Below are 23,093 nucleotides of genomic sequence, written 5' to 3'. Positions count from 1 at the left end.
CCCATAAACATATGTCGGTTCTGCTGTATGACTTTATGCTGTAAGACGGGAAGGTAAATGACTGTATTGGATTCCCCAGGGCTCACTCAGTTGAGGTTAATGTAATGGAAACTCACGTGCTCTGGTCCACAGGTCTTAGCACTATTGCTATTATAGGTAGCAAGCTGATTACAACTAGTTGAAACATGGCAATCATTTTACCTGGTCTTCTCTTTCCTATGTGAAGGTTACAGGGCTTATAGACCTTACTGTCTTTAAAACTCTTCTCATCATTTCCTATTTCTGTGACGTTCAGGTTGATAACCCCACAGATCACTTAGTAAACATTCTTTAACCTCAATAAAATTTATATACGTACACTATAAATGTTAGTTATTTTATGCCCTTTGCATTTGCATTTTACTCACTGTATTGTCAAAAAGCAACAGAGGGTTATAGCTGGGTGTCTGATACCCGATATTATTTGTGTCAATAAGTGTTTGTTGATTGAATGAATAAATGAATGAAATAATGAATAATGCATATTGAATAAGTTCAGCTGAATAAATGCTAGATTTATGGCAGAAACCGAGGTGCCACAAGTTAACCAGGGCCTCGAGTGAATTACTTCACTCATTCATATCTATTTCATCTGTAAAAATAGAAAGTTCAAAAGGTTCCTCTTAGATCTGGCCTTTGGCAATGAATGCTCTGATGGCTCATGCTAGCATATTTCTTCATGCAGCGTTACTTTTAAAATATTAATTTGATAAAATGTGTAATTCTATGCAATAACATGCAGTGAAATGTTAAAAGTTAAGGACAAGTGATCACTTATGTTTCTCATCATTTAAAAAATTTTTTTGCATTATTAGGTCAATGGAAGCCATGAAAAATAAAATAAAATAATGTCATTCTAAACATGATAGTTTAATAAAAATGAAAAACAGATATTAACTTATTATAGGCTAAAATATTTAGTATCCCATTTAATTCTTACAGTAAAGGTATTTAATGATAAGTACCATTGTTACTTACCTTTTACAGTTACAGAAACAGGCACAGAGGAGTTAAGTAAGTGTCCTAAGATTGCACAGCTAATCAGCAAATGATAGAGCCAGAACTCCAGCTTTGGAATCTCCGACTTGAGATTGTATGCCCTTACATGCTGTTCTATACTGCCTCACAAATACAGACTATGAAAATTTTGAGGATTTATTTTGAAATTAATTTTCTAAACCACTTATTGAATGGAAAATGCATTACTATTACCACTTAAATTCCCATTTTTTAAATTTTCTTTTACCATACTTTGTGTTTTCTTCTTTTGTGCTACTATTTTTAACACCAATTTTTTAAATGCTTGAAATGTAAACTTCTCACTAAAACAAATTAATCAACAACTACCATGTTATACCACTCAGGACATTTATTTTTTTCAAGAGACACTATAAATTAACACGTTATTAACTCAAGAAATTTATACTACTAAAGAGAAGCCATTAATGTCTATGAGAAGATTTGCTAATTCGTCCATTTAGAATAACTGTGGACAGTATCCTTCTAGATTTTTGAATAGTTTCTAAACCTGGAGTTGCTTCTTAGCAGCCAACTCACACTTTGGCAGTTCTGTGCCCCTTTGGTTTTTAGGTGGTGTTCTTTTGCACGTGGCTGCACTCCAGCGCTGCCAGCTGCCCGCGGGTGATTTACCCCCTGGTACCCGGGGACTGACCGGAGGCATGGTGGTGCCCTGCGTCAGGGAAGTTAGCAGCACTGCAGAAGCAGAGGGAGCAGTGTGTCCCTGGGGCTCCACATGCCAAGGGAGCAGGTCCACAGTTCTTTAACATGATCGGTTCTATATATATGTTTATAAATTAAGCTTCTGCTTCCCTATATCCATACATAGAAATAATGGGTTTTTATGGTTTTACAGATTGCCTGATTTGAAGTTGACTTTACTTCTGTCTAGAATCAACATCTTAGAACCATCTATATTATCATCCAGAAGGCTGTGAAATGACTCTTTTCATCTATTACTATGAAGGCAATTTGCAAATTTCTCCGTAGATATAAACGTTATAAACTTGTGCATCTTCTACTCTGAAGCAAATTTTAAAATTAGGACTAAAGAGAAATAGTTGTATCTGTTGAATGCTTGTTTTTGTTTTTACTTAATTTGAATCACATTTACTAGATTTGATAGGCTTCTTAGAACCTGCCAACAAGTGAAGAGTCGTCATAAAAGTTCGATTTTGTTCTTCCATAAAGACTTGCAGAAAACTAGTTACATAAGCAAATAAATCTTCTTGGTGATGAATAATAATTCACTAACATTGTTTTATTTTGAACCAGAGATATTTTGATGACAGCCCATATTTATCTTACTGTATTCTTGGTAAAAGTTTCTTAACTTTACATTTTTTTATGCTTTTCAAAAATTTCAGGAACTGAATTGTTCCCTGGACTATCTTATTTTAAGTGGAGATCTAGGAAGTGTTGATTTTTTATTGATCCCATAGAGTGTGGTTGAAATTCATTAATTGTTTTGAATCTGCTTGCGGTCAAAGGTCTTAATGCCTCTTGAGCTACTGATATTGAAGTAGAGAATTTTCAGCAGATATACCAGCCCTGATTTTATTATATTTTATCCCTAGAGATTATTTCTATTATGAGAAATTCAAATGTCTTTAATAAATAGTCATTAATTCATGTTCCCTTCTTGCATATATGTTCATGTCTTGGATCTGAGCGATTTCCACTGAGATTAACGTTCAGCCCCTTCAGATTTCCACATCTGAGTGGCTGAAATCATGTAAACACTTTATAAACCTAGAAAATCTCAAATATATAAAAGCTAATACCTGGGGGAGAGTCAGCTCAAGTAGATGCAGTGTAATACCAGAATTCCAGGTAATACTTTTCAGCCAGAATCAGCCCCCTGTTCTTTTTACCTCTTTTAAAAACTTCAGCTTACCATCCTAGGTCAAAATATGATTGCTTCTGATTGCAAAATATGATTGCTTCTGGTGGGATAGGGAGGGTGGGAGGGGGGAGTTGCAAGAGGGAAGAGATATGGGAACACGTGTATATGTATAGCTGATTCACTTTGTTATAAAGCAGAAACTAACACACCATTGTAAAGCAATTATACTCCAATAAAGATGTTTAAAAAAACAAAAAAAAACCAAACTTATTTTTAAGTTTTAAATTTTAAAATAATTTCTAAGTATTTTTAATTTAAATGATTAAATGTTTTAAAATTTTAAATTACCTTTAATTTTTTTAAAATTTTGAAAATAAAATAACTGAACAGACAGATAAAATGTATTTTAGCAGAACAGGAGTTAGATGTTAGGCACCATGTACCCAGTATGCAATATTTACTGACACTGAGAACCGGAATTTACTGGTAGAAGAAGAAAAGGGGAAATAATGGACTATATTTTCATTTCTAATTCTATTTCCAAGGAACTTCATATGTTTTTCTAGAGAAATAAGTGTTTCCTGGAAATAAATATTCCTAGACTGATATATAACCTGATAATAATTGAAACATTTTCAAAAGGACACCGAGATATACTAGAGAAATAAAATTTGGTAAAAGAAATACCATCCTGTGTAAGCAATTTTTATGTCTGTTAGAACAATACAGAGAACATCTACACATTGGCCTGTGCTGTGCTTTCTTTTCTCAGCAGCAAAGAATACTACTGCTATATTTTTAATCAATGTCTCTAATTTTATTTTTCAGAATGACAAATCCCCAGGGCGATCTGCAAGTCGATCAAGTAATATTTCAAAAGTAGGTGAACTGTATTCACTTTCTTAATTGTTTATTAATTTACATATTTTATGAGTTCAAGTAAATACTTTCTAACATTTAACCTGCTACTGTTATCTGTGAGCAATACACAAACATGACTTGTTAATGATCTTAAATATTTTAAGAGTTTACTGTGATTGATTTCATACAGCAAAATGAGTGAAGCTATTTTTCCTCTTCAGTGCTGTATGCAAAAGATAATTTACTACTTTCCGAGTGTCACTCAAAATATGTTTCTTCTCTCACTTCGGCTCAGAAAGCTACCACACGCCCAAGGTGAAACTCTATCAACATCATGGTACAATTCCCATGAATTCAATTTTTCCAGGAGTATGGGCTCAACTATGCTGGAATCTAACCAGGGCATGTTTTAGAAAACAATTTAATTTAAGACACTAGTTTGGTCATATTTGCTTTATAGAGTCGATGGATGAATAAACCAAAATACTCCCTAGACTGCCTATAAATCCAAGCAAGACACGAGGGTGTTGAAAATCTCATGGCATGGGAGAGATCCTCTAGATTTTTATTTCTCCTAGAAAACAAAAATTAAGAGCTATTCTCTAAGATGAGGCACTATGCAGTTTATAGACTTGGTACTTGGGGAGTGAAAAATCATCTAGAGCCATTTGTGAAATTGGAAAATTATGACTTCCAAAAATATAATTCTGACAAAGCTGAATTTACCATGACGAGAACTTCCACAGCAGGGCCCCTCACTTGCCAACACCACAGCCCTGAGCTCAATTTTGTAAATGTAATTTTGTATTATTTTCCTTCAAGGGGGCCCCCAAAACAGCAATAAACCATAGGCACTACAGAACACAGACCCACTTCCAATTTAGAAAAGTTTTTGTTTTGTTTTGTCTTGTTTTCACAAACAAAGGACTTTATTACAAATTGAAAAATAGCAGTAGCCAGATTATCAGCATTTTCTTAAGTGGGTTTCCTGGGCTGATTCTTATGAGACCATGTTAAGATGGTCAGTTGACACCTGTCAACACACTGGGTTGAGTATGGGAATGGAATCCTGCTCTTAGGAAACTCTAGTGTTTTTAATACACAATAAGGATGCCTGTCCAGCGCTCCATAGGGAGACCACATCACTGTGTTGCAATGCTCTCCACTGTACATGTGTAGTAAGATAGTCCAGAACAAAAGCAGTCAATGTTTCTGCTTCCAAGACATGCAGAGATGCAAAAGACCCACAGAGAATTGTATCTCAGTAGTTGGAACTGTACATCTCTAAGGACATTGCAATCTGGGCACCTTCCTAACATTTGAGAGCCCATGTGGCCCAGTGGTTAAAGCACTAGCCGTGCAGACGGAGGACGTGAGTGTAAGTCGCCACTGTCACTTCCTACTTATGGGACCCGAGACACTCACTTAACCGCCCTGAGACACACTTGCCTCCACTGGGACATGAGGCGATGGTATCAGTCATTGAAGGTTTTCTTAAGTGGTTGTAAATCAAAACAATACCTTTCAAATGTCAATCGTCTCCATCACATCACGGAGAGCCTTCCCTGCAACTACAGGGCATTGTCAGCTTTCTGAGTGTGAGTGTTAATGTTGACCTACAAACCTGTAGGCAGTACTGGCAACTCCTTTGTCATGCCAATTGCTTCGTGATCCAGGGGTAAAATTGTATCTGCGTTTCCAGACTGCTGTTTGACTTTGACATAATGCAGCTTGTTCATAGCTTTTACCTTTTCATTTATTCTTTAAGAAAAAGTCAGAAGTGTAGTTTCCCTTCATGAATTCGCCACCCAGCCTCTGATACATGTTTTGTGTGTGTATTTGCATCTTCAAGAGCAACGCTCTTGATTTTATTGGTACAAACTATTGATTTTATTACTGTTTAATGTATATCTTTCATGTACATCTTATTACTCTCAGAAATACTTTTTTCTTTTGTATTAACAGTATTCACAGACTATTGATAACACTTTTAAAATAGGAGTAGTATGAAGAAATTTTATTCAAAGATGATACAAGTTTGGGACAATAAGACAAGTGTGAGCTGTCATCAGTCTAACAACTATTTGCTAATCCATATTCTATGAGATGACCTGCAAAAGGTATTAGATATAAATATTAGGTGTTATCCATTTTGATGGTAATTTATCTTAGATTAGGAACATGAACTGGCAGGTCTTATTGACTGGTTTGCCAAACTGCATCATAAATGTTCTAGACTCATTCTTTTTTTTTTTCAATTACGACTAAACAGTTTATTTGATACATTTTAATTGCAGGCTTGTGTGGGAGACAATTAATGATAAAATGCATTCTATTCAGAGAGAAAAAAAAAGCTCTCCCCTTAAACAGTCATTGTAATTGTACAGTCACAAAAACTCAAACCATCACACGCCCATGGGGGTGAAAATATTTCAGTGTGCTTAAGTTTATTAGACTTAAGACAATATATTGCTACTTTTACTTATATTCAGAATGACAGCCACAAATCCTAAATCCACTGTTGAGCCCTCACTACTTTTTAATGAATTACTAAGTGATAAACTCTTCATTAAGACCACATAACTTACCAAGAAGGAGGTGGCAAATTCTAGTAATATTTGAGTCCTTTAACTTTTTTATTTTTAACATCTTTATTGGAGTATAATTGCTTTACAATGGTGTGTTAGTTTCTGCTGTATAACAAAGTGAATGAGCTATACGTATACATATATCCCCATATCCCCTCCCTCTTGCGTCTCCCTCCCACCCTCGCTATCCCACCCCTCGAGGTGGACCAAAACACCAAGTTGATCTCCCTGTGCTATGCGGCTGCTTCCACTAGCTATCTGTTTTACATTTGGTAGTATATATAAGTCCATGCCACTCTCTCACTTTGTCCCAGCTTACCCTTCCCCCTCCCCGTGACCTCAAGTCCATTCTCTACGTCTGTGTCTTTATTCCTGTCCTGAACCTAGGTTCTTCATAAATATGTTTTTTTTTTAGATTCCATATATATATGTGTTAGCGTACAATTTTGTTTTTCTCTTTCTGACTTACTTCACTCTGTATGACAAACTCTAGGTCCATCCACCTCACTACTACTAACTCCATTTCGTTTCTTTTTATGGCTGAGTAATATTCCATTGTATATATGTGCCATATCTTCTTTATCCATTCATCTGTTGATGGACACGTAGGTTGTTCCATGTCCTGGCTATTGCAAATAGAGCTGCATTGAACATTGAGGTACATGACTCTTTTTGAATTATGGTGTTCTCAGGGTATATGCCCAGTAGTGGGATTGCTGGGTCATATGGTAGTTCTATTTTTAGTTTTTAAGGAACCTCCATACTGTTATCCATAGTGGCTGTATCAATTTACATTCCCACCAACAGTGCAACAGAGTTCCCTTTTCTCCACACCCTCTCCAGCATTTATTGTTTGTAGATTTTTTGATGATGGCCATTCTGACCAGTGTGAGGTGATACCTCATTGTAGTTTTGATTTGCATTTCTCTAATGATTAGTGATGTTGAGCATTCTTTCATGAGTTTATTGGCAGTCTGTATATCTTCTTTGGAGAAATGTCTATTTAGGTCTTCTGCCCATTTTTGGATTGGGTTGTTTGTTTTTTTGATATTGAGGTGCATGAGCAGCTAGTAAATTTTGGAGATTAATCCATTGTCAGTTGCTTCATTTGCAAATATTTTCTCCCATTCTGAGGGTTGTCTTTTCATCTTGTTTATGGTTTCGTTTGCTGTGCAAAAGCTTTTAAGTTTCAGTAGGTCCCATTTGTTTATTTGTGTTTTTATTTCCATTTCTCTAGGAGGTAGGTGAGAAAGGATCTTGCTGTGATTTATGTCATAGAGTGTTCTGCCTATGTTTTCCTCTAAGAATTTGATAGTGTCTGGCCTTACATTTAAGTCTTTAATCCATTTTGAGTTTATTTTTGTGTATGGTGTTAGGGAGTGTTCTAATTTCATTCTTTTACATGTAGCTGGCAAGTTTTCCCAGCACCACTTATTGAAGAGGCTGTCTTTTCTCCATTGTATATTCTTGCCTCCTTTATCAAAGATAAGGTGACCATATGTGCGTGGGTTTATCTCTGGGCTTTCTATCCTGTTCCATTGATCTATATTTCTGTTTTTGTGCCACTACCATACTGTCTTCACTACTGTAGCATTGTAGTATAGTCTGAAGTCCAGGAGCCTGATTCCTCCAGCTCTGTTTTTCTTTCTCAAGAGTGCTTTGGCTATTCGGGGTCTGCTGTGTTTCCATCCAAATGGTGAAATTTTTTGTTTTAGTTCTGTGGAAAATGCCATTGGTAGTTTGATAGGGATTGCATTGAATCTGTAGATTGCTTTGGGTAGTATAGTCATTTTCATGATGTTGATTCTTCCAATCCAAGAATGTGGTATATCTCTCCATCTGTTTGTATCATCTTTAATTTCTTTCATCAGTGTCTTATAGTTTTCTGCATACAGGTCTTTTGTCTCCCTAAGTAGGTTTATTCCTAGGTATTTTATTCTTTTTGTTGCAATGGTAAATGGGAGTGTTTCCTTAATTTCTCTTTCAAATTTTTCATCATTAGTGTATAGAAATGCAAGAGATTTCTGTGCATTAATTTTGTATCCTGCTACTTTACCAAATTCATTGATTAGCTCTAGTAGTTTTCTGGTAGCATCTTTACGAGTCTCGATGTGTAGGATCATGTCATCTGCAAACAGTGACAGCTTTACTTCTTCTTTTCTGATTTGGATTCCTTTTATTTCTTTTTCTTCTCTGATTGCTGTGGCTAACACTTCCAAAACTATGTTGAATAATAGTGGTGAGAGTGGGCAACCTTGTCTTGTTCCTGATCTTAGAGGAAATGGTTTCAGTTTTTCACCATTGAGAATGATGTTGGCTGTGGGTTTGTCATACATGGCCTTTATTATGGTGAGGTAAGTTCCCTCTATGCCCACTTTCTGGAGGGTTTGTATCATAAATGGGTGTTGAATTTTGTCAAAAGCTTTCTCTGCATCTATTGAGATGATCATATGGTTTTTCTCCTTCAATTTGTTAATATGGTGTATCACATTGATTGATTTGCGTATATTGAAGAATCCTTGCATTCCTGGGATAAACCCCACTTGATCATGTTGTATGATCCTTTTAATGTGCTGTTGGATTCTGTTTGCTAGTATTTTGTTGAGGATATTTGCATCTATGTTCATCAGTGATATTGGTCTGTAGTTTTCTTTCTTTGTGACATCTTTGGTTTAGGTATCAGGGTGATGGTGGCCTCGTAGAATGAGTTTGGGAGTTTTCCTCCCTCTGTCATATTTTGGAAGAGCTTGAGAAGGATAGGTGTTAGCTCTTCTCTAAATGTTTGATAGAATTCACCTGTGAAGCCATCTGATCCTGGGCTTTTGTTTGTTGGAAGATTTTAATCACAGTCTCAATTTCAGTGCTTGTGATTGGTCTGTTTATATTTTCTATTTCTTCCTGGTTCAGTCTCAGAAGGTTGTGCTTTTCTAAGAACTTGCCCATTTCTTCCAGGTTGTCCATTTTATTGGCATATAGTTGCTTGCGGTAATCTCTCATGATCCTTTGTATTTCTGCAGTGTCAGTTTTACTTCTCCTTTTTCATTTCTAATTCTATTGATTTGAGTCTTCTCCCTTTTTTCTTGATGAGTCTGGATAAAGGTTTATCAATTTTGTTTATCTTCTCAAAGAACCAGCTTTTAGTTTTACTGATCTTTGCTATCATTTCCTTCATTTCTTTTTCATTTATTTCTGATCTAATCTTTATGATTTCTTTCCTTCTGCTAACTTTGGGGTTTTTTTGTTCTTCTTTCTCTAATTGCTTTAGGTGTAAGCTGAGGTTGTTTATTTGAGATGTTTCTTGTTTCTTGAGGTAGGCTTGTATTCCTGTAAACTTCCCTCTTAGAACTTCTTTTGCTGCATCCCATAGGTTTGGGGTCCTCATGTTTTCATTGTCATTTGTTTCTAGGCATTTTTTCATTTCCTCTTTGATTTCTTCAGTGGTCTCTTGGTTATTAAGTAGTGTATTGTTTAGCCTCCATGTATTTGTATTTTTTACAGAATTTTTCCTGTAATTGATATCCAGTCTCATAGCGCTGTAGTCGGAAAACATACTTGATACGATTTCAATTTTGTTAAATTTACCGAGGCTTGATTTGTGACCCAAGATATGATCTATCCTGGAGAATGTTCCATGAGCACTTGAGAAGAAATTGTATTCTGTTGCTTTTGGATGGAATGTCCTATAAATATCAATTAAATCCACCTTGTTTAATGTGCCATTTAAAGCTGTGTTTCCTTATTTATTTTCATTTTGCATGACCTGTCCATTGGTGAAAGTGGGGTGTTAAAGTCCCCTACTATTATTGTGTTACTGTCGATTTCCCCTTTTATGGCTCTTAGCATTTGCCTTATGTATTGAGGTGCTCCTGTGTTGAGTGTCTAAATATTTACAATTGCTATATCTTCTTCTTGGATTGATCCCTTGATCATTATGTAGTGTCCTTCTTTGTCTCTTGTAATAGTCTTTATTTTAATGTCTATTTTGTCTGATATGAGAACTGCTACTCCAGCTTTCTTTTGATTTCCATTTGCATGGAATATCTTTTTCCATCCCCTCACTTACATTCTGTATGTGTCCCTAGGTCTGAAGTGGGTCTCTTGTAGACAGCATATGTATGGGTCTTGTTGTTGTATCCATTCAGCCAGTCTGTGTCTTTTGGTGGGAGCATTTAATCCATTCACATTTAAGGTAGTTATCGATATGTATGTTCCTATTACCATTTTCTTAATTGTTTTGTGTTTGTTATTGTAGGTCTTTTCCTTCTCTTGTGTTTCCTGCCTAGAGAAGTTCCTTTAGCATTTGTTGTAAAGCTGGTTTGGTGGTGCTGAATTCTCTTAACTTTTGCTTGTCTGTGAAGGTTTTACTTTTTCTGTTGAATCTGAATGAGATCCTTGCTGCGTAGAGTAATCTTGGTTGTAGGTTCTTCCCTTTCATCACTTTAAGTATGTCTCACCACTCCCTTCTGGCTTGCAGAGTTTCTGTTGAAAGATCAACTGTTAACCTTATGGGGATTCCCTTGTCTGTTATTTGTTGTTTTTCCCTTGCTGCTTTTAATATTTTTTCTTTGTATTTAATTTTTGATAGTTTGATTAATATGTGTCTTGGCGTGTTTCTCCTTGGATTTATCCTGTGTGGGACTCTCTGTGCTTCCTGGACTTGATTAACTATTTCTTTTCCCATATGAGGGAAGTTTTCAACTATAATCACTTCAAATATTTTCTCAGTCCCTTTCTTTTCCTCTTCTTCTTCTGGCATCCCTCTAGTTCGAATGTTGGTGTGTTCAATGTTGTCCCAGACGTCTCTGAGACTGTCCTCAGTTCTTTTTCTTCTTTTTTCTTTACTCTGTTCTGCAGTAGTTATTTGCACTATTTTATCTTCCAGGTCACTTATCCGTTTTCTGCCTCAGTTATTCTGCTAATGATTCCTTCTGGAGAATTTTTAATTTCATTTATTGTGTTGTTCATCATTGTTTGTTTTCTCTTTAGTTCTACATCCTTGTTAAACATTTCTTGTATTTTCTCCATTCTATTTCCAAGATTTTGGATCATCTTTACTATCATTATTCTGAATTTTTTTCCACGTGGTCTGCCTATTTCCTCTTCATTTGTTAGGTCTGGTGGGTTTTTACCTTGCTCCTTCATCTGCTGTGTGTTTCTCTGTCTTCTCATTTTGCTTAACTTACTGTGTTTGGGGTCTTCTTTTCACAGGCTACAGGTTCGTAGTTTCTGTTGTTTTTGGTATCTGTGCCCAGTGGCTAAGGTTGGTTCAGTGGGTTGTGTAGGATTCCTGGTGGAGGGGACTGGTGCCTGTGTTCTGGTGGGTGGGGCTGGATCTTGTCTTTCTGGTGGGCAGGACCCTGTCTGGTGGTGTGTTTTGGGGTGTCTGTGAACTTACTATGATTTTAGGCAGCCTCTCTGCTAATGGGTGCAATTGTGTTCCTGTCTTGCTAGTTGTTTGGCATAGGGTGTCCAGCACTGTAGCTTGCTGGTTGTTGAATCGAGCTGAGTCTTAGTGTTGAGGTGGAGATCTCTGGGAGAGCTTTTGCTGTTTGATATTACATGGAGCCAGGAGGTCTCTGGTGGACCAATGTCCTGAACTCGGCTCTCCCACCTCAGAGGCTCAGGCCTGACACCCGGCCGGAGCACCAAGACCCTGTCAGCCACACGGCCAGGTACGTGGGGAGTTTCTTGCCTTTTGGGAAGTCTGAGGTCTTCTACCAGCGTTCAGTAGGTGTTCTGTAGGAGCTGTTCCACATGTAGATGTATTTTTGATGCATTTGTGGGGAGGAAGGTGATCCCCACTTCTCACTCCTCTGCCATCTTGAAGGTCTCCTCAAGTCCTTTAACTTTTAAAGTGGTGGAAAAAAAGACATTAAAGTAGAACAAGGGTATTTTTTCTCTAACTTTGTCAAAATAATTTTTATGTCAAAAAAAGACTGAGTTTCTCAAGGGTGTGATAATCAGCATAACAGAGTAATTAAGAGTATGGATTCAGAGTAACTGCTTAGCAGCATATTTAACTTCCTTAGTAACTTTATTTGTAAAATAAGAATATCTAACAGTATCTCTCTCAGAGGGGTACTTAGCACAGTACCCAGCACTGTGTAAGTATGAGCTGCTCTTATTATGGGGCTCTTAATACTGATGTCTCACAGTACAGTAAGTACTCAGTAATCTTTTTGTGAGCAAGTGAATTTGTGACACGGGTTATAGTATATATATTGTTTTCTCAGCGGAATAAGAATAAGTAACAGATTGGACAGGATTAAGTTAAATTTAGGATTAAGTAAAACGTTTGTGATGTGACATAATTTTATTGAAAAAATACTGCACATTCTTGTTTCATTAAAAAGTGCATGTGTTTTTAACAATAAAAATTCTGTTAGGTCATTAGCACTAAAACTCATAATGGGCATCTTCCTTAACTGTTGTCAAGTTTGTGCCATCCCTGATCCTTTGATAAAGGGAAGTCACAGTTCAGAGGACTCCTTCCAGGCTGGGGTAGCAGAACCATCCTGCATGCCACTGAGTCTGCTTTCCTGCCTGTTTCCTACAGTTTCTTAATGAATCAGACCTTCTCGTCATTAGTATTTGTGGAATGTCTCCGTCAGCAATCTTATTCTATACTGGGAGTGACGGAGTCATGAAAAAGTCCCCTCCAAGTCCTCAGTGAGCTTACAGAGAAGGAGTTGAGATATGACATAGATATATAACTTGTAATTTAATATATACGTACATTATAATTTAATATATATTAAGTAGAACTATGTGCAAAAAAGATAACAGAGCAAGCAACCCTGCGCCTCTCACCTTTAGAAAGGCCTGGCCTTTGGTTGGCATCTGGGATTTCAGGAGTGGGGTACCACCACCCTAACTGGTAAGAATGGCGCATGATGCCTAAATTGTGCAAAAAAGACAGTTTATCCTAGATTCCTGCTTTCCTTCTGGGAGTCTGGGGTTTGGGTACATGCTAGACAGTTGGTACCTATAAGACCAGCCCCCAGTAAAAAGTTGGAACACTGGGTCTCTCACGAGTCTCCCTGGTAGACAGCACTTCTCATCTGTTCTCACAACTCACAGCTGCAGGAATTAAGCGCATCTGTATGACTCCCCTGGGAGTAAACTTGGGGAAGTTTGGAACTCTGCTCCTAATGTCCTCTGGACTTCACCCCGTGTGCCTTTTTCCTTTGCTGATTTTGCTTTGTGTCCTTTCACTGTAATAAACCGTAGGGATGAATATGGCTACAAGTTCAGTCCTATGAGGGGTCCTAGGAGATCAGATCACTGCCCCTGGGCATAGTCACGGGACCCTCTGGTGCTCTAGGCAAAAGAGTACAGACCGCAGGCTGTGGGAGTTCAGAGAATGACCGCTTCCGTCTGGTGACAGGATAGCACTAGGGAAGAACTGTATATAAACAGGGACTTGAAGGAGGGGTGTGACTTGATCAAAAACAAGGAAAGCATGTTTAAAGGCATATAAGTACAAGGCATGGAAGCCAGAAAACATGGATTAGAAGAAGAAAGGTACTCAAAATAGTTTTCAGGGACCTTTGAGATGGAACGTTGGTCGTAGGATACATTCTCTTTAATTGTACAAGTGTTCCCTGGCTTGGAAACAGAGAGATGGATTTAGAATCCATCGAGATCCTTGAGACATTTTTTTTTAGTAAACAGAACATTAGAAACGGAACATTATTATTTTTGATATTCAGGATTGTGTAACTCCTGAGTGATCTTGCTGCTGTGAATATGCAATATCGAAGTGTGGGATAAATAACAAATGTTGAATTGTTAGTAAACATTTAAACTTTTTCTCCTTAGTCTTTATGTCTGAATCTTTCTACCCTATATTATTCAGTTGTGATTATACTTTGAGTTTTCTGGTCATTCCAACTCTGAGTTTTTTATTAGTTTATATTTCTAGCTCGTTTTAGGACATATAAGATATACTTGTGACTCTTTTTTTTTTTTTTTTTTTACTCTAATAGGATTTGTGTGCCTTGGATATGTTAATGCTTCTCCAAAAGCTACAGAGAAGCTATATAAGTTTAAAACAATGTATGTGAGATTGTCAAAATATCTCAGTGTGAACATGCCAGTTTTCATTTTTTTCTCACTTACTTTTCCTCTGAAAAGCTGCTTTTGATATTAGTGTTTGTTGCTGCTTTTTAACACACATATGGCTCACAAATAGGTTCCTCGGGAAGCAAAATTAGCCAAATTTGGCTTTTCTTTTCTTTTTTCTAGGGTGAGGCCTCATTACATTCAACTAGCAACAGTATATTATGTATTTCACAAGAAAAACCTTTCAAGAGCAAACTGTCAAAAGGAAAGAGAGGCTTGTACTTCCAGTTGAAATCAACATCTGGCATTTTCTTTTAAACAAAACACTTTATGCTTTTTGGTCTATGTAGGAAGCAGCTCATGGAATCTAATCTACTTATGAAAAGAAATTCAAAAGCTACTACCTTAAAATGATGTTTCAGTTAGCTTCCATTATTCCCTATTGTATACCATAGACCTCACTTACTTGACAAAGCGTCATCTAAAATATTCAGTTGGTATCTACCTAGGAATATCATATACAACGTTAAGGTAAAGACAGTACATAGTGTATGAAGTGTTAATGCTAAAGTGTTTCCTTTCCCTCTCTGTGTGCCCCAGCTTATTCTGCAATAAATAAAGGTGTATAGTATAGTCAACACAATTTACTCAACAAACATTTTTAAGGATGTACATTTTAAATAGGTGTTTTCTTTTGATCAAATAAATACCTTGATTCTACTTCTGTAAATCTTCACCTCTTCCTGTTTTGCCAGCTTTGCCTTTAAGATTCCAATGTGTTTTCCAGCAAGGTGAAGGTGAATGTGCTTCACCAATTTAACATGTATTGGGAGTTCGTTCAGCTGAACCTGAGCCAAGTATTTGCATCTCTGAACAGGCATTTAATGTTCTGAGTTACTGAGAGATCCATCTTGGTTTGCTTATACAAGGGACCTATAAATCAGCCATACCTTCAGACTACATACCTTGAGAGGGTAAATTTGACAGGTTGATGAAGTAAAATGGGATGTAGAATTAGGAAACAGCTAGAAATGAGGTGGACTAATTTGAGAACTCTCATAGAGCCTGGGTCAGGATCTGTCCTGAGACCGAAACTGAGGAAATGAGTAAACATTTAGTTGAATTAGTAGAAGTGGTGGTGGTAGATTAAGAGAGCCTGAGACCTTCTTATATCATGCGGCTTTTTCTTTATATACACTCACTTCTTAGGTGAACTCATCCAGCCTCATGACAGTATAGAATCAATATGCCAACAACTCTCAAATAGATATTTCTAACCCAGATTTATGCCATGAATTCTAGGCTCAAATATCCTACTCCACTTTTCCACATGAATGTGTAATAGGAATCTTTCTTACGTCATGTGTCCCACAGCAGATGCTGAGATGGGAATCTTTTGCAGTGATGTATTGTGGGAGTATATTAGGAGAAGCAGGACAGAAAGAGGAGGAAGTCAAGAAAAGTCCCCCCGATCCTGCAAGGGGACCCTGCAGTATAAAATGAACTTGAAGTTGTCCCCACCTGAGGCAGAGAAGCAGGGCTTCTACCCTCCTCACCAGCCATCCAGGCTCAGGTCACTTACACAGAGGGAAACGTCCAGGTACTGTGACTCTCTCGCATCAGGAAGCTAAGACGCCCAGGGCAGTTTTCCAAAGAGAATCCCAGTGGCAGAACTTTAGAAACCAAAGTGCCCAGGTGCTTCAGGAGTCAGGACCTCACATGGTAAAAGGGGCCAAGCTGGGTGTGGGTGGAACCCTGGCAGCATCCACTGTGGTCTGTCCGTCACACCACCCAGATCTATGTGAACCCACAGATACTTAGAGGTGATGACTGGTCAGGTCACAATTTCTGAGGAAGAGATGACAAGACGTGGCTGGTAGGATGAGCTTTTGCTATTGCTGCTGCCGAAGCCATCACTGCTTTATCCCCTCCTTCTACCCATTCACTCATCCACACTATCCCTCATTCTTTTTTCCTTTATTATTTTTTTTTTTTTAGAAATTCACGTTCTTTTATTTATTTATTTATTTATTTATTTATTTATTTATTTATTTATTTATTTATTTATGACTGTGTTGGGTCTTCGTTTCTGTGCGAGGGCTTTCTCTAGTCGCGGCGAGTGGGGGCCACTCTTCATCGCGGTGCGCGGGCCTCTCACTATCGCGGCCTCTCTTGTTGCGGAGCACAGGCTCCAGACGCGCAGGCTCAGTAGTTGTGGCTCATGGGCCTAGTTGCCCCGCGGCATGTGGGATCTTCCCAGACCAGGGCTCGAACCCGTGTCCCCTGCATTGGCAGGCAGATTCTCAACCACTACACCACCAGGGAAGCCCCTCCTTTATTTTTGAATTTTATTTTATTTATTTTTTATACAGCAGGCTCTTATTAGTTATCCATTTTATACGCAGTAGTGTGTACATGTCAATTCCAATCTCCCAATGCATCACACCACCACCCCTGCTGCCACTTTCCCCCCTTGATGTCCATGCGTTTGTTCTCTAGATCTGTGTCTCTATTTCCGCCCTGCAACACGGTTCATCTGTACAATTTTTCTAGGTTCCACTATATGCGTTAATATACGATATTTGTTTTTCTCTTTCTGACTTACTTCACTCTGTATGACAGTCTCTAGATCCATCCACGTCTCTACAAATGACCCAATTTCATTCCTTTTTATGGCTGAGTAATATTCCATTGTATATACGTACCACATCTTCTTTATCCATTCATCTGTCAATGGGCATTTAGGTTGCTTCCGTGACCAGGCTATTGTATATAGTGCTGCAATGAACACTGGGGTGAATGTGTCTTTTTGAATTATGGTTTTCTCTGGGTATATGCCCAGTAGTGGGATTGCTGGGTCATATGGTAATTCTATTTTTAGTTTTTTTAAGGAACCTCCATACTGTTCTCCATAGTGGCTGTATCAATTTACATTCCCACCAACAGTGCAAGAGGGTTCCCTTTTCTCCACACCCTCTCCAGCAATTGTTGTTTGTAGATTTTCTGATGATGCCCATTCTAACTGGTGTGAGGTGATACCTCATTGTAGTTTTGATTTGCATTTCTCTAATAATTAGTGATTTGAGCAGCTTTTCATGTGCTTCTTCACCATCTGTATGTCTTCTTTGGAGAAATGTCTTTTTAGGTCTTCTGCCCATTTTTGATTGGGTTGTTTGTTTTTTTAATATTGAACTGCATGAGCTGTTTATATATTTTGGAGATTAATCCTTTGTCCGTTGATTTGTTTGCAAATATTTTCTCCCATTTTGAGGGTTGTCTTTTCGTCTTGTTTGTTGTTTCCTTTGCTGTGCAAAACCTTCTAAGTTTCATTAGGTCCCATTTGTTTATTTTTGTTTTTATTTCCATTACTCTAGGAGGTGGATCAAAAAAGATCTTGCTGTGATTTATGTCAAAGAGTTTTCTTCCTGTGTTTTCCCCTAAGAGTTTTATAGTGTCCAGTCTTACATTTAGGTCTCTAATCCATTTTGAGTTTATTTTTGTGTATGGTTTTAAGGAGTGTTCTAATTTCATTCTTTTACATGTAGCTGGCAAGCTTTCCCATCACCACTTATTGAAGAGGCTGTTTTTTCTCCATTGTTTATCCTTGCCTCCTTTGTCATAGATTAGTTGACCATAGGTGCGTGGGTTTATCTCTGGGCTTTCTATCCTTTTCCATTGATCTATATTTCTGTTTTTCTGCCAGTACCATATTGTCTTGATCACTGTAGCTTTGTAGTATAGTCTGAAATCAGGGAGGCTGATTCCTCCAACTCCATTTTTTTCCCTCAAGACTGCTTTGGCTATTCAGAGTCTTTTGTGTCTCCATACAAATTTTAAGATTTTTTGTTCTAGTTCTGTAAAAAATGCCATTGGTAATTTGATAGGGATTGCATTAAATCTGTAGATTGCTTTGGGTAGTATAGTCATTTTCACAATATTGATTCTTCCAATCCAAAAACATGGTATATCTCTCCATCTGTTGGTATCATCTTTAATTTCTTTCATCAGTGTCTTATAGTTTTCTGCATACAGGTCTTTTGTCTCCCTAGGTAGGTTTATTCCTAGGTATTTTGTTCTTTTTGTTGCAATGGTAAATGGGAGTGTTTCCTTAATTTCTCTTTCAGATTTTTCATCATTAGTGTATAGGAATGCAAGAGATTTCTGTGCATTAATTTTGTATCCTGCAACTTTACCAAATTCATTGATTAGCTCTAGTAGTTTCCTGGTGGCATCTTTAGTACAGTATCATGTCATCTGCAAACAGTGACAGTTTTACTTCTTCTTTTCCAATTTGTATTCCTTTTATTTCTTTTTCTTCTCTGATTGCCATGGCTAGGGCTTCCAAAACTATGTTGAATAATAGTGGTGAGAGTGGACATCCTTGTCTTGTTCCTGATCTTAGTGGAAATGGTTTCAATTTTTCACCATTGAGAATGATGTTTGCTGTGGGTTTGTCGTATATGGCCTTTAGTATGTTGAGGTAGGTTCCCTCTATGCCCACTTTCTGGAGAGTTTTTATCATAAATGGGTGTTGAATTTTGTCGAAAGCTTTTTCTGCATCTATTGAGATGATCATATGGTTTTTCTTCTTCAATTTGTTAATATGGTGTATCACATTGATTGATTTGCGTATATTGAAGAATCCTTGCATCCCTGGGATAAATCCCACTTGATCATGGTGTATGATCCTTTTAATGTGTTGTTGGATTCTGTTTGCTAGTATTTTGTTGAGGATATTTGCATCTATATTCTTCTGTGATATTGGTCTGTAATTTTCATTTTTTGTAGTATCTTTGTCTGATTTTGGTATCAGGGTGATGGTGGCCTCATAGAATGAGTTTGGGAGTGTTCCTTCCTCTGCAATTTTTTTGGAAGAGTTTGAGAAGGATGGGTATTAGCTCTTCTCCAAATGTTTGATAGAATTCGCCTGTGAAGCCATCTGGTCCTGGACTTTTGTTTGTTGGAAGATTTTTAATCACAGTTTCAATTTCGTTACTTGTGATTGGTCTGTTCATATTTTCTATTTCTTCCTGGTTCAGTCTTGGCAGGTTATACCTTTCTAAGAATTTGCCCATTTCTTCCAGGTTGTCCATTTTATTGGCATAGAGTTGCTTGTAGTAGTCTCTTAAGATGCTTTGTATTTCTGCGGTGTCTGTTGTAACTTCTCCTTTTTCATTTCTAATTTTATTGATTTGAGTCCTCTCCCTCTTTTTCTTGATGAGTCTGGCTAATGGTTTATCAATTTTGTTTATCTTCTCAAAGAACCAGCTTTTAGTTTTATTGATCTTTGCTATTGTTTTCTTTGTTTCTATTTCATTTATTTCTGCTCTGATCTTTATGATTTCTTTCCTTCTACTAAGTTTGGGTTTTGTTTTTTCTTCTTTCTCTAGTTCCTTTAGGTGTAAGGTTAGATTTTTTATTTGAGATTTTTCTTGTTTCTTGAGGTAGGCTTGTATTGCTATAAACTTCCCTCTTAGAACTGCTCTTGCTGCATCCCATAAGTTTTGGGTTGTCATATTTTGGTGTAATTTGTCTCTAGGTATTTTTTGATTTCCTCTTTGATTTCTTGGTTATTTAGCAATGTATTGTTTAGCCTCCATGTGTTTGTGTTTTTTACGTTTTTTTCCCTGTAAGTGATTTCTAATCTCATAGCATTGTGGTCAGAAAAGATGCTTGATATGATTTCAATTTTGTTAAATTACTGAAGCTTGATTTGTGACTCAAGATGTGATCTATCCAGGAGAATGTTCCATGTGCATTGAGAAGAAAGTGTAATCTGCTGTTTTTGGATGGAATATCCTATAAATATCAATTAAATCTATCTGGTCTATTGTGTCATGTAAAGCTTCTGTTTCCTTATTTATTTTCATTTTGGATGATCTGTCCATTGGTGTAAGTGAGGTGTTAAAGTCCCCCACTATTACTGTGTTACTGTCGACTTCCTCTTTTATAGCTGTTAGCAGTTACCTTATGTATTGATATCCCTCATTCTTGATTATCAGTTCTTTTAGACTAGGCCGGTTGCTGGTGAGGTGTCTCTGATTACCTTGCCCTTAACAGGTTGTGCTTGATATAATCAACGATTTGAAGTTAAACCTGTGTTTGGATAAATGGAAAAATGCTACGGCAGATCCCCCAAGTTTTAAACTTATCTTGATTTCTCATTATGTAGCAGCCACCCTAGCTCCTCTTGATGGCCAATCTGTTGTTGAGTGAATTGCTGCTCTGTCTACCAGACAACATAACTTGTGTCACTCCTGAGGGAAAGCTCCAGTCCTGTGGTCCACTGATGTCCTGACCAGTCTTTCTAGAGCCAAGTAGCATACCAGGAGCTGCTTTCTGCACTATGAGAACTTTGCAATGGTGTGACCTTGATCCAAAACACTAAAGTTTTCACTGTAATTCTCCATTTGGGACTTGACAGAGAACCCGCCTGGCATTCCTATTTACCATGGTAATGATAATAGTCTGGGACTTGCCACTTATTACGGCTTTGGCATCAAGGTCGCTTGTATTGCAGCTGACACTGCTGCAGAAACTTCTCTCATTCTAGTCCCCACTCAAAAGTGGTAGCCTTCTGAGTCATCTGATAAAGGGCCTGAGAATTATTCCAAAGTGTTGTCTTGTTCTAAGACTCAGAATCCTACCGAGCATTCTGGGTCTTTCTTCATAGCAAGATTAGATGCCAGATGTGTCTGAGGGAATGTCTTGACACGCACAACAAAATGGGATCCCCAATATTTTCACTGGTTTGGCCAATTCCTGAATGTTTGTGGAATTTTTCTCCCTCCCTCGTGTCCTAAAAAAGCCTTCAGATTATTGGCCTTCCCTGCTCATTAGACCTGATTAACATGATATCATCACAAAATGGACTAAACTGATTTTGACAATCGTCAGACCATCAAGGTTACCTTCAGTCTATATTGTGACGTATCTCTGGCGCAGGACCAGGAATGTGTACTGCTGTCCATGCCAGGTGAATGCAAACTGGTTTTGATCCTCATTTATGATGAATATTGAAAGAACACATTACTAGGAAAGTAGCTTCATACCACATGCTGGTCTGCTCTGATGGTGAGGGTGCCTGGCCCACCAGGTTTCAGCAGGAACAGACTAGAAATTAAGTGACTTGATGGAAACAACCACCCTTATATCCTTTTAAGTCTATTCTCATGAAACAGCCAATATGATCCTTTTCAAATATATGCCAGATAGTGTCTTGCTCCTGTTTCAACCCTCCAATCGTTTCCTATATCACTCAGTAAAACAGAAATCCCTAAGCTGTCCCTGCAGTCTCTCTCATTGTATTTCTTATTGCTCTTCCTCTGGGTTACTCAGCTACCGACTCACTGAACCCCTCTGCTTCGGGGCATTTGTCTCTGCCCTGGATGCTCAAAAGGCTCATTCCCCATATGTCTACATGGCTTGCTTTCTCGATTTTTCTACTTAGATACTACCTTATCAGTGAGGACCTATCTCCTTTCCTGCTTTATTTTCCCTTAAGCATTGTCTTGTAATCTGCAATATTATATATTTTCTTTATTTGTTTAGTTTAAGGTCTATGAGAGTAAGAACTTCATTTCTTGTTTCAATATTGCTTCCTCAGCACCTAGAAATGTGACTAATAAATACACTCAAAAAATATGTGTTGAATGAGAGACTAGAGCCTGCTTTGTTTTGTTAGCTTTAGAATGTATGTTCCTAATTTGGAATCTGTGGGTGCACAGATCCTTGGACCAGGCCAGTCCGTGACTCACTGTTCCAATACACACAAGACAGGCGAAAGTACACGTGTTTATAATGGATGCAGTTGATGCCCCCCCCAGATGCCCAACACCAGCCACCTTCTCCCAGCTTCTCTGAGTGTTTTCACACAATTCACCAGCTGCCTCCTTCTTCAGAGATTTTCCCTAAGTCAAGTGGGTGAAGTCTAGCCTTTCACCCTAGATACATAACATGTGAGCATTTTTAAAAATCATACTTTAATACCCACCAAAGAGCATCTGTTGCAGAAGAGGTGCTAAATAGGTGGAAAGGATGGCTTATCCAGTGGATTTCAGCCAGGCTCTGTCCTAAGCTCCCCCATTGCTGTGCCAGAGCCCATAAATGGAATAGCTCTGGTGGCAGAGAAGGACGCCTTGTGTGGGCACAATGCCATGGTCTCCTCCTCACCAGGGGTGATCCAGCCACCTGCCTTGCTGAATGAACACTTGATCTGAAGAAGCATAAGCTGATGTTGAGCCCCCTAATTTAGTACTGTTTATCAAGAAAACCAGCCAGCCCCCTGATAGCAGCTTGATTGCATCACAGGCCTTCTGGGTTTGCCTCTCTTGAAAAGTTAGAACTAGGGTGAAGTAAGAAAAGCACTAGGCTCAGACGCAAGCTGCAACAGGGTGCCAAAACACTCAGTAATCAAGATAAATTTTAATGCAATACTTTAAGAAACAAGTGTCTTGCAAAAACTCCATGATAAATAGGATATCAACATTTTAAATAAAAACAGGATCAGTGTTGTATCAGGCCATATGCAGCCAGAGGCAAAAGGAAAATTCTGAATTACTGATTTTCTCTATATTTAATTTTTTGGTGTTTGTTCATCAAGGATTTTTTGCATTTTTTAAAATATTGTTTTAAAGTTTTTTTTTCCTCTTGATTATTGAGTGTTTCCGTGCCCCCTT

General features: G+C 37.8%; 1 protein-coding gene across 1 annotated transcript in view; it reads left to right on the top strand.

Annotated features, from left to right (window-relative positions):
* The window catches only part of MARCHF1 (membrane associated ring-CH-type finger 1), a 472,347-nt gene that overhangs the window by 274,960 nt on the left and 174,294 nt on the right, over positions 1-23,093 (top strand). The window contains exon 3 of the mRNA XM_068542410.1: positions 3,731-3,781. Coding sequence (XP_068398511.1) covers positions 3,731-3,781 — 51 coding nt within the window. The remainder of the gene's footprint in view (positions 1-3,730; positions 3,782-23,093) is intronic.

Source organism: Eschrichtius robustus, chromosome 4 (genome assembly GCF_028021215.1).
Source record: "Eschrichtius robustus isolate mEscRob2 chromosome 4, mEscRob2.pri, whole genome shotgun sequence".
NCBI lineage: Eukaryota > Metazoa > Chordata > Mammalia > Artiodactyla > Eschrichtiidae > Eschrichtius > Eschrichtius robustus.
Note: the sequence above shows the minus strand (reverse complement) of the source record. Positions and strands in the feature narration are given on the sequence as shown.